Source organism: Larus michahellis, chromosome 1 (genome assembly GCF_964199755.1).
Source record: "Larus michahellis chromosome 1, bLarMic1.1, whole genome shotgun sequence".
NCBI lineage: Eukaryota > Metazoa > Chordata > Aves > Charadriiformes > Laridae > Larus > Larus michahellis.
The window spans coordinates 33368265-33380933 of NC_133896.1; the positions used below are offsets into that span (position 1 = coordinate 33368265).

The 12669-nt window shown below is 37.8% G+C and overlaps 1 protein-coding gene across 3 annotated transcripts in view; it reads left to right on the forward strand.

Moving 5' to 3' along the window:
- The window catches only part of IRAK4 (interleukin 1 receptor associated kinase 4), a 13059-nt gene extending 3853 nt beyond the window's left edge, over window positions 1-9206 (forward strand). For all 3 annotated transcript variants that reach the window (XM_074566758.1, XM_074566670.1, XM_074566834.1), the window contains 7 exons: window positions 203-267; window positions 575-689; window positions 2757-2866; window positions 5437-5620; window positions 6483-6545; window positions 8295-8453; window positions 8544-9206. In XM_074566758.1, the coding sequence (XP_074422859.1) occupies window positions 203-267; window positions 575-689; window positions 2757-2866; window positions 5437-5620; window positions 6483-6545; window positions 8295-8453; window positions 8544-8576 (729 nt within the window). In that variant the 3' untranslated portion in view covers window positions 8577-9206. The remainder of the gene's footprint in view (window positions 1-202; window positions 268-574; window positions 690-2756; window positions 2867-5436; window positions 5621-6482; window positions 6546-8294; window positions 8454-8543) is intronic.
- Window positions 9207-12669: the final 3463 nt, after the last annotated feature.

Genomic DNA, 12669 nt, shown 5'->3' on the forward strand with positions numbered 1-12669 from the left:
CGACAATATTGTGTTTCAAGGTATTAAAAATCACATTCTGATTCTTTATTTTTGAGTTGAGTAAAAAAAATACTGTAAAGGTTTAAGTAGTTGTTACATGTAACTAATGTAAAGAAAGGCTTACAATTCCGATTTTTTTAAATGAACAACTGTGCATTTTAATATGGCCAGCAATATTAATGTCAAATACTTCCTTTTGTAGATGGTTAATGTTAGCGTTCAGGACTTGAAACAGCAATTTGATCAAGAAATAAAAATGATGGCAAAGTGAGTACAGTATTTTGTGATGTCTTTATAGCCTTTTATGTGAATCTAAGTTGGCAGATAACACATTAGCTAGTGTGATCCCTTATTTTTGTCTTTCTAGCATGACTGAATGATTTTCACATTAAGTGAGAATCTTTCGTTTGCAACATGACTGTACTTTGTTCCTCTAAGAGCACCACTGCAGAACCCTGGCTACGTGCAGTAGGGCTGAAAAAAGTAATTGGGGATCAAGTTCCCTCTGCCTTGTATTTTCCTCAAATGTTGGGAGTCTTTCAGAGCATATATGAATAGAAGTTTTTCGCTATAGGTGTCAGCATGAGAATCTAGTAGAATTACTTGGTTTCTCAAGTGATGGTGCTCAGCCATGTCTGGTGTATGAATACATGCCCAACGGTTCATTGCTTGACAGACTTGCTTGTCTGGTAAGTAAAATCTTTTCTAGCTTCCAGTTGTTTTACTTTACTGAAGTACAGATATCTATGAAATATTTGTGAAACAATACTGAACTGTAATGGCTAAACGATGTTTCACTACTTACTTCTGTGTTCTAGAAGACAAATATGATAATAAGCATTCTTACAGTAACAATTTATACAAATGTTTTGGACACATTGAAGTCAAAGCAGTCTGAAAATACAATGTCATGTACTAATACCCGAGCTTGGACTTGCTGTGCCAGTGTGGAGTGGAGCAGAGGGTGCTACAGTATTGTTCCCTGTTCTGCCATTGGCATGTTCTCTACTAGATCTTGAGATTCTGCATTGTGAAATTGCCCTTTATTTGTTGCCCTTGTGATAGTGGCTATAACACAATGTTCATAGTCTGCGTATCTCTTTCTGAAGTGCGCAATAAATGGGAAATACATTTTTTTTAATTGGTATTTTGTGTAAATGCAGTGCTTTCTTCTGATGTAATCAAATGACGTATCTTCTAGCCTTGGCCTTTAATAAATAAGTTGCTTTGTTTTTGGTGAGGCAACTCTGTGTATGAAGGACAAACAGTTGCTTGTTAGAGTGATACCAACAGTAAGCCAGACTTAACCTAGTAGATGAGTGTTCATGTTAGTTTGTTGGAGGAGTTAAAATATCTGCTTTATACTAAGCAAATGCAGTTTCTGAGGTTGTAATCTGGTGAACATTTTAAACTGGTGCTACTTCAACCCCCCATGCCCCTAGACCTAAAAAAAAAAAGTTGGTTTGTTTTTTTCTGCACTGATTTTTCTGTTGTACTGGCTCAAGCATTTAGTAGTTGGAGAAGGAGCTGGGTCAGGGAACTGGTCAAGCTGAAATAATCCCAGGTGAAAAAAATAATTTATTTTCACCTAGAAAACTTCCTTCTGCAGGGATACTCCTGCCCCAACAGGAAAGGAATGGTGTTAGGATGAGAGTGAGTAGCAGTGGTTGGGGAAGGGACTGGGTATGTGAGGTAGCACTGCTGTCTCGGGTTGGTATGGTTGATTTGCTTGCACACATGCATTTGCAACTTTTTTGTTTTTTTTAAACTGAATCAGTGCAGAAGAGAAACTGAGTTTACTTAAGGCGGTGCAAGTTTATCTGTAGAAATGAGCGGTACTTGACAAGGTTGTATATGAAAATGTTCATCCATGTAACTTTGGCCATTATCATCAAGTGAGCTTAAAAGATTGGTGGTAATTGAAAGCTAAAGTAGAAATAACTGAGGCCTTTATAAGGAGGAGGCAAACTTATGATATAAATCATAAAGAATCTTAATCAGAATCTATAAATCAGAAAGAATCTTCTTTTGATAAAGTCGAATAGGTGAGGAACCTGCATACTGAATGCGTGTTCTTGCTGATAACCTTATTTTGTGACTTCACTAGATGTGTTTGAGGCACAGAGTATTGCTTATGTCATTTTCTTGTCTGGGCTTTGAGGAGCAGGCGAGGAAGGTGGTAGAATGATGAGATACTCTAATCCTCTTCCCTTGGCCACTGACAAGGGAAGAGATGGTTTTGAAATGTAGATGCCCTCACTTCTGAGGTCTAGTTAGTAACATGAATTGAGCTAAACTCTTGAGAAGTGGTGGATTCAAAACCACTGGAAGATGGACTTCTTATCGTTAGTAAAAACTGTGGCTTGCTTTGAATGATTTGCTATGGGTTAAAAGGCTCTGGTATTGGTGCCAGTACAAAGTGGAAGATGGGGTAGATACAAGTAGTTCTTTGCAGTGCAGCTGGCCTTGTAGGGGCCAGAGTTGAATATTATCAAGAGAATTTTTTGCAAATGGGTGAATTAATGTAAGGCAAAATGTAGATGAAAGAACTGTATGTGACAAATGCATGTATGTCTGCCCAAGTAAATTAAGAAATGTATGCTATTACTCTTTTTAATGATTTACTTGAAAACCACAAAACATAGTAAGAAGTTGGGTTTGGATTGTGGGTTTTTTTATGTTTTGTTTTGTTTTATGTGAGCGCATATATATTAGATTTCCACCATTCTACTTGCGTTTCTCCCTTTTTATTCAAGGATGACACTCCACCAATTTCTTGGAATACAAGATGTAAAATTGTTCAAGGTACAGCAAATGGCATCAACTTTTTGCATGAAAATAATCATATTCACAGAGATATTAAAAGGTAAAAGCTGCTGACTATTGCTGGTTGCATTTTTCCCTTTTTTTTTTTTTTTTTTTTTTTCCCCCCCCCCTCCTTCTTCCCCCTGTTAAAGCCATCATTTTAGAGAGAACAAACTGCAAGAAGCATTGCTTCAGTCAAGGGCACAGTGTTTTCTGCAAGTGACATCCATCACCGTAATCTTGTCAGTGCCACAAGGACGTGACCAGTACAGACTTCTAAAGATAATTATGAGGCCATTGTAATCTGTTACTACCAAATAGTTATTTGAGCGCTGCGAGGACACACAGAAGTTCTGTTCTTTCACAACTGCTGCTAATGAAAAACCTACTGTTAGAGAACATAATGACTTTTAAATGGGGAATTTCTCAGATGAAAATCCACATTATTTTTTTTTCTAGAACATTTCTTCAGAGTGTCTCCTTTGATTTACTGCTATTTATTATGAAGAAAGTAAAATCACTTCAGTCAGTTTTATGAAGTTCAGGGTTCTTCAAGGATAATGTATGTTCACTTGTTATACCAGAAATTTTTCCAGGCGTATCAGAGCTCTGAAAAGGTGGGGGTTTTGTTGTAGGGTTTGGAGGTCTTTTTTCTGTTGTGGGGTTTTTTTTTTTTTCCCTTCCTTGCTACAGTTTGTTGTGTTGTTTTGGGTTTTTTTAAATACTAAAGCAGTCCAAATCTTTGAAGAAAAGCCCCAGATGCCTTATTGTTTCTGTGGGTTAAGAAGGAGCAACTGACTGATTGGGTGTCATGGATGAATGTTTCAATAGCTTTTTTGCTTCTGGCAACTCTGCTAAACATAGGGCACTTTGGTTTTGTGACCTTCCAGCTTGTGGGGAGCAAGTTTTTGCTTCCACTGCCTCATAAAATGTGCTTTCTGCTTTGACAATTTATGTTTCTTCTTTCTTCCCTGCCTAAGCCTCTGGACAAGTGTAATGACTGGAAGGGACGCGTTTTTTACCTTATGCTACTCTACCCTTCTAACTGCTGTGAGTTGATCGTATTAAAGGATTGGGTTTTGTTTTGCTTTTTTCTTTTGTTTGGATTCCATTTTGAAACCTCTTGCACTTGCGGTGTGAATAGTTCAATAAATTTGGTTGGTGTTATTAATACTGCTGCTGCTCCCAGGTAAAATGTAGATGAAGAGACATCTAAGAAGGTTTACTTCAGTCTTCATTTTGCTATGACGTGTGGAGACAATTCATAACCACACAGGCACTAGAACAGCTTCTCTGTAGGTTAGAGGGGACATGATTGAATGGGTGTTCTCAAAGTTGTCCATGTTATTTTTTTTGGCTTGGTGATGCCCAGGAAATAGTTCATTTATCTCTTGAAGCTGACAGTTGCACTGAAACTTGCTTCTGTTGCGTCCTTTGTGGTGCATCAAAAAAGTTATACAGTCCAGTCTTTGGACTTGACTCAAGTTGTATAAGAAGCTCAGATTTATGAAGTTGTGATCCTGTTCTTCCTTCTTTTAGAAGTTGAGCTTTAAAACTAAAACCAGTTGGTGGGTGGTGCCTTGACTAGTGTTTGGCCTTTTGCAGTGGTCTTATATTTAACAGTATTTACAGTAGTTCTAATACTAAGTGATCTGCTGTAACTTACAGCTGTGCTAATTTTGTTGAGAAAGTTTGGTGAACAGGAAGGGTACGTTAGAAATACAAGTTTCTACTAAGTGTTACATGTTCTATCTGGCTAAGTGGTTTTCTTATGGTTCAATTATGGGGGGCAGAAAATGAGGAGGATTACAGAAATGTTAAAACAAGTATTTTAAAATGGTTCTGAGTGCCACAAGTTTAAAAAACAGTACAAGATCTGTGCTGTAATTCATCCCACTGAGTATTTTATGAAAACGCTAAGGTCTTTTAAATCAGCTTCTTTCTTCAGGGCTTTTTTTTAAGGGAAATAAAAAATCGAGTGGAAACAGAGCACATACATTATTCCGGCATTAGTAATTCTGTTTCTCTTCCAGGAGAAGAATAAGAGTATTAGTGGAATAAGAGTTAGAATAAGAGTATCATTTGGCATGTGAATTTGTAATGGTTGACATAGTATTAGATAACAGGTATAAAAACCTGCTTTTGTTAGTTCTGAGTAGAGAATCTAGATAGTTCAGAGTTGCAGTGTGAGGCAGTATCAGTTGATCAGAGCTAAGTATTCTTTGTTATCCTTCTTAAACAAAGAGTATTCAGATACAAAATGTGGGTGTAACATAATTGGTCTCTTAGAAGAAATTTTTGTATTTTTAGGATTTGGGGGTACGGGGGGTGTTTGGTTTTTTTCCTTGTCTTTTTTTTGCCTTTTTAAAAAATTATTTTATGCATGCACAAGAAAAAACATGGATGGCTCCTGGCAGCCAATTCTTGATGTATTTAGAGGAATTAAGTTTGAAATCAAGCGATTTCCAACAAAACTAACTCTTACTAAAAAGAAAAGTATGAATAAATACCTTAGATTTCAAGAAACAGTCAAAATAGCAGTTTGCATTATTAAAGAATTATTAGTCTTTTATAAAACCTAATTACTGTACTGGTTTGGAAATGATTATTTTTTTTTCCCCTGTCCTGCAGTGCAAATATCTTATTAACTGATACGTATATGCCCAAAATTTCTGACTTTGGACTTGCAAGAGCATCTGTAACCTTCACACAAACCATCATGACCGAAAGAATTGTTGGAACAGCAGCCTATATGGCGCCTGAAGCTCTGCGAGGAGAGATAACACCTAAATCTGATATCTTCAGTTTTGGAGTAGTAAGTAGAATTGGGAAGTGGTATATGATTTTTTTTTTTTTTTTTAAAATGGTAGAAGCATACGAAATCAAGAATATCTGAATTAGATAATCCATTCTGATCTATCATTTCTCCTTTTCCCAACAGATGTGCTCTTAAGATAGTGTTTCTGAACTTTGATTGGTTTAAAATAATTTGAATATATTGATTAAAACATTGAATTTGCTGATGATTGCAATAATTATGTTAAGATGTAAATTTGCATGTGAAAGGCCAGAGTAAAATAACATTCCAAGTTTTAGCTAAATGTAATTTGAATAACATGGAACATTGTTTCTTCTGGCATAGTATTGCACAAAAATGTTACTCAGGCTAGAAAAAAAATTAAAGCAAATGTTCCAAAATCAAGTGTGTTTTACTATTTTTAAGCACCAAAAGTATGTTGTCCTTGCGTAATTTGCCTTAAAGCTGAGTACAAAAAAAGACATATTTGGGAGAATCCATTCTGCATAGACCCAAGACCCTGACTGCTGTTCACCACTTCCTTCACGGCATTTAGTTTCATGGGGAGTTAAGCCAGATACTGTTTCTGAATACTTTGGAAATCCTTCCATCTTGCTTTGAAGGAACACAATGTCGGGCGAGAAAAACTTGCATTGAAATTCATAAACCACACTGCGAATAACAGTTAATGAAAATAAAGGTAGGAACAACAGCAACACCAGTCAATTGTGTAGAGAGCTGTCTTTGGACAAATACAGATCCTGTGAGCGTTTGTTTGAAAGCTTGGGGGTCATGCTCCTTTTTGTGAATGGAATATTATGCTAAGGATTTTTCTGTGCTTCATCTTCTTCTCTGATTTTTTTTTTTTTTTTTCTCCTAGGTCTTACTAGAAATAATAACGGGTCTTCCTCCAGTAGATGAAAACAGGGAGCCACAGTTACTGGTATGTTCCTTTTGCTTTCTCCTCCCCTCCCCTTGCTCCAAGATCACTTGATATGAAATCATAGTCAGTTAACAGGTTCTGAGACAATCAAATTAGTCATCAAAATACGTGGTTATGAAAACAGCTCTTGTGTCAACATTTGTCTTAGAGGTGAGGCTGAAACTTTTATCTCTTGGCTGGTAGAAGACTGTTCAGTCCCCAAGGTCTTCTTCTGATCTGATACTGTAATTCCCTTTGTTCTGCTTCTTCTTGTAATACCATTATGCTTTATCAGCATACTCCTGCTATACCCAGATACCCGGATAGTTCCTCATTCACCTGAACATCTTAAACTATTCATCTCACTTGTTTCTTTATGGTTCTTTATACTTTTTGCCATTCCTATATCAGTTTTCATCCTCTTCAACTTCTTGTGTTTTTAACCTTAGGGAAGTTTGGAACGTAAAAGCTTTGTTGCAGGGTGACGGGTGGGTTGAATTTTGTTTTCTTTTGTGCTGTTCAACGAGTAATTCAGTCTACTGACTATGAAACTAATGTCTTAGAGTTCACTCTCTTCAATTAAAAATCTTACAAGGCTTTTCTCAATTTAGCCTTTAATTTAGCTTAAAATTAAATTCTGAACTACTTAATCCAAGGTTTTCCTAGAATATTTTTTACATAAAGACATAGCATTGAGTATGTTCTTGTTCCATGTTTGATAGCTGATCACTTCCTTCACAGCTTTTAGGAGTACCTCTGTACTATTAATAGATTGGTTTTTTGTTTGTTTTTTTTTCCTCTAAGCTGTATCTTCTGGAGTGGCATAATACTTACTCTGTTGAGCTCCGTAAAGACCTTGGAGAACTCAGTCCCTGTCAAATTGAATCTTGAGGTTCTGGGGTTTTTCTGAAGCAGGCTTTTTCAGGGATAGGATCTAAAAAGGAATATGAAGTGTGATTTGACTGATACAGTTTATCTTTGTAATGTACTTTTGGGATCATAAAGAGAATGGTCAGTGCAAGATAATGTGGTACCCTTAGCTTGGGAAATTTTGGGGTAGTTGAATGTTATTCAGCAATTTCAGACTGACCCATAGAGGAAGGCAGAAGACCTGCCTCTACTCACTGACTTTTTATTTCTTACTTCATTGAGCATGCTGACTTGTCTGAGGGATTCCTCAAACAGTATTTGTGATTACAGATAACGCTTTTCACATGTGTTGGAACCGGAGAGCTTTGGACTAAAACAATCAGATTTAAAAATTTATTTCAGACTAGAATTTTTCTTAAGAATAGACACAGCAGCAACCGAGGCTGGTGACAGAAGGTATTATTTTACAGAAAGAGGCTTTATAAAGTTCATAAAAAAAGAAATTATTCACACTTAAGCTTGCATATTTGTGGGTTATTAAGGGAACTTCAGTACTTTGTGTTGTTGATGATTCTTCTCTTAAAAAAGAGACAATACTAAGAAACTGGGAGACAGTTAAAGCTGTACGATGCAGCTTAAAGGAGATTGCTTTACAATTTTGTGTTAACTCCATGAGAAATAATTTATAATAAAAATGCATAGTCCATTTATAGTCTCATAGGCAGTTTCTGCAGGTGTTGATGAATAACTATGCTGCTGAACCATTGTCATAATTCTTTAGAAAAGCCGTTGAGAAAAGTAATGAATGCTCAAAAGCAAGTTTTCAAAGTGTTAGAGTGGAATATGTAATGTTCAGATGCTTCCAATGTTATCTGCTCATTCGTTCAAACTCTCTTGTAGTTAAGTATCAAAGATGAAATTGAGGATGAGGAAGCAACTATTGAGGATTATGTTGATGGGAAGATGAGTGACTGGGATGCACCTTCAGTTCATAAAATGTATTCAGTTGCTGATCGGTGTCTGAATGAGAAAAAATCCAGAAGGCCAGACATTAAGATGGTATGTCACCTTTCAGATAAAAGACTTATTTTGAGTGTGTGTGGGTGGTTACAATATCAGTTATTCATATTTCTATCTCTTCTCTTGCAGGTCCAACAGCATCTACAAGAAATAAAAACTTGATACTTGTTTCTTCTGATACACAAATGTCTTTGAAATGGAGTAGACACCAGTAGCAAATATTTCATTAGCATTTAGTGCAACATTATCAGCTTTTCTGCTTTCCAGAACTTTCTGGTCTGCATATAAGGTGTGCTGTTGGCCTGTCACCACTGTGCTATTTTTGTAACTGAGCAGCCTTTTCACATCGCCTTAGCCATTGGGCCCTCAATATGAGAAAACTGGTTTTGTATTAACAAATAGCAGTGCTGGCGCATCTTCTCCACAGCTTTTTAAAAGCATTTCTGTATTAGAATCTTATTTGATTCCTTTAATTTCCAAGTATCAAGTATGTCTGCTGCAAAGGCATGTGACAGTAACAGAGTAGAATGGTTTTTTCTGCTAATTGCTTTCTTGATCAGGTGTACTAGACATTTTTCTATTGAAGACAACTTTTAATAGATATAGATGGCACTTATGTTGTCTTTTGGGGAAAAGACATTATTAGTACCTGTTTAAAACAAAATTTATTTAGCTTTTTACCTTGAGAGTTCATATGAGTGTGAATGGACTGGTAGTGTTTGTGAATGTGACCGTTTTTCAAATGGGATTAGTTCTTGGGATTAGTTTTACTCAAATAAACATTGCAAGACACATTCTATGTTGGTTTTTTGGTTTGAAGGTTTCACAAGCAAAAGAAAAATCTTGCATTGCAAATGCAAAAATACATACAGCTTTCTTCCAGTGCACTCTGTGTGATGAGAAACCATTTAATTTTTGTTCAGAGGAAGAGTCTTAGCTACTTTGAATATTTGACACTTTAGGATTCCATAGGGCTTATAAATACAGACGGTTTATTTTGTTAAGGGGGACAGAATAATAATAATTCTATGAAGACTAATTCTGCATTTTCCTTGGTCAAATAATTAAGCTCTTTCACATATTTATGGATATGTATGTATATTAATAAATAAATATTAAAAAAAACCCAACACAGAAATCTTTCTTACAGAAACACTGACAGATCAAAGCAGACTAAAAATGGAATGAAAGTGACTAAAAAGATTCCAAATACTTTGGACTAAGTAGGTATGAAAATATTACCCTTGTAAATGAAAGGTTATTTTCATCTAAACCTTTTTTGCACCTCATGAACTTTTTCTCGACAGTTTACAGGTATAAGATAATCTGGTTTACAGCTAAATTTGAAATCCATGATTATCATAGAAAAAGGAAACAATGAAAAATGATCTGACTGCATTCAGGGATATATATATCTTTGTAGAAAGCATGTGATTTCTAACACTTGTATTTATATTGGAAGAACTCTGCTATTAACTCATTCTGTATTGCATTTTAAAACTGATATAGATTAATTCAGAAAAAGGTATCCACCAAAACAGCTTCTAGTTTTATTGAGCATAAATTGTAAATAGCTGTTAACATAAACAAAAACTCCACATGATCATTGCAGATGATTTTTTTGAGTCTTGAAAACAACAATCATTTTACGCTGCTTGCGTTTCTGATAATGACATTAATTCTGCTTAACTCTCCGAACATGGTCGTCCAGAGAGGAAAAAAAAAAAGCTGCTATAAAGCTAAATCAGAATAAAATCTGCTGAAGCCATTCTTGTTTTAAACCGTCCCCAGCTGTGAAGGTTTTTTTATTAGATCATATTTGCTTTTTAGCATTCCCTGGAGCTAGGATACATCCCCAGTGATGTGTACATCCCTCTGAAGCCTGTTTGCTGTGGTAACTCCCCAGTCAGCGCTGGTCACCTCTGGTGTGGTAAACAATTTTGTTTATGCCCAAGCTGTTGATAGTTTTAAGTATTGGGAGACTCTTAACTCCAAGCATGCGAGTTCCTGTTCCTCTCTCATAGTAGATGAAGACTATTTGCAGCGCTGCTGTCAGCACCTAAGTTTTGGCAATGATTTTCCCTCGCTCACTGAAAATGCGATGTTAGCTACCCTTCCATTATAGAAAAGAAAATGTCAGCCCTTTCCTTGCAGCAGAAAAAGCCCATCTTCCTCCTTGTTCTTGTATGAGAAGATCAATGCATTCTTACGAACATTTGTATTTCTGTTCTTTTTACGTTGAGAAATAGCAAGCAATCTTTAAAGACTCTGTCATTTTAGAGGAAGGCAGAGTGCTATACATTTCACCTGCATTTGCTCACCTGCAGTTTCTAGTTCAGACCAGGCCCTTGAAAGCACCAAAATCCCCTTCCCCCTCCCCCCACCCCAAGATTTTTTCCGAGGTCTTAATACAGTAAAGTCAGCACCTACAGACACTAACAGGGGCTAAGAGTAGCTGACTTCTGGTTCGTTTATTCCCTGCAAAAACATTAAACTAGCCTAGGATCCATACTTCTTTGGATTAATTACTACAGTAAGGCTTTCACACAGAGTCACAGAATGGCAGGGGTTGGAAGGGACCTCTGGAGATCATCTAGTCCAACCCCCTGCCAGAGCAGGGTCACCTAGAGCAGGTTGCACAGGAACACGTCCAGGCAGGTTTTGAATGTCTCCAGAGTTGGAGACTCCACCACCTCTCTGGGCAGCCTGTGCCAGTGCTCTGCCACCCTCAAAGTAAAGAAGTTCCTCCTCATGTTTAGGTGGAACTTCCTATGCTCAAGTTTGTGCTCGTTACCTCTTGTCCTGTCGCCGGGCACCACTGAAAAGAGCCTGGCCCCATCCTCCAGACACCCACCCTTTAAGTATTTATAAGTGTTGATAAGGTCCCTGCTCAGCCATCTTTTTTCCAGACTGAAGAGACCCAAGTCCCTCAGTCTTTCTTCATAAGAGAGGTGTTCCAATCCCCTAATCATCTTTGTAGCTCTCTGCTGCACCCTCTCCAGCAGTTCCCTGTCCCTCTTGAACCGGGGAGCCCAGAACTGGACGCAGTACTCCAGGTGCAGCCTCACCAAGGCAGAGGGGGAGGATGACCTCCCTCGACCTGCTGGCCACACTCCTCTTGATGCACCCCAGGATGCCATTGGCCTTGGCCACAAGGGCACATTGTTGGCTCATGGTCATCCCGTTCTCTGTGAGTAAAGGGATTATCTAGTTCCATAGAACTGGTGGTGAGAGTAAGTCTGGTACCCGTTCCTGGTGGGTGAAGAGCGCTGGGAATGGGAGATGTTCTCAGGATAGAGGGCTAAGACGGCTAGCCTACGTCCTGTCTTGGTGGGGAAGGTGCCATGAAGGGCATCTGAGGATCGCTATCCTCATATCACTCAGTGAAAGAGCCAACCTTTTGCACGTTAAGGGTCTCAAGAACTGTAACATAAAGCAATTTACTCACCTCCAGAAAGAAGTATGAACAAAAACCAGCAAGAGTGATTTATTACAATTCCAACTAAGACTAGAAAGAAGCAGCAGGATAAAAGCAAATGCTAATGAGCCAAAGAAAATTGCTGTTAAGGAAATCTCTTATGAAGGGCAACAGTTCTCCCCTTGGATGCAGCAGGAGGTAACAGAACGGCTGCTGTGGGTCAGAGCAGATGTGTCTGCGCAGCCCCAGGGCCAGGACATGAGCCATTAGTGGCTGCTGAGGACAGAGTGCAACAACAGGACACGTATGTGGAGATACTGCACTGGAATGTGATGGCTTTATGCAGTTTGCAGCTCATTAACTTTGAACAGGATGGGAGGAGGTCATTAGGTGTAATCAGTTCGTACAGTTGCCTTTTGAGCCAACACACCTTTCACCAGCCATAGTACTTAATATGATTGAGATGGGAAGCCTCATCTTTATAGCTGGTGCAATGAGAGTTTTTTTTAACACCCACTGACCAAAAGACAAATAAAACTGGTTCTGCTATTCATGGTCACATAGAGGCCTAGCCTGTCCCCTCCTCTTACAGGAATAGCCGTCTTCCTGTACAGCATTTAGCATTAAAATTATTCTCTTAAATCCTAGTTCAACACATCTTCAAATTTCCTTCTCTCAACTGCAAAATTGCCGTATCGCTGATTTCCCTGTGGACGTGCGCTGGCAGGACATTTAAAAGAAAAGCCAAACCGCTAAATGTTCTTTTCAGCTTGACTTTGAGTCAGTAGGAAGACTTCATGCAACCTACTTTCAGTTTAAACAAAAAACCATTAATGG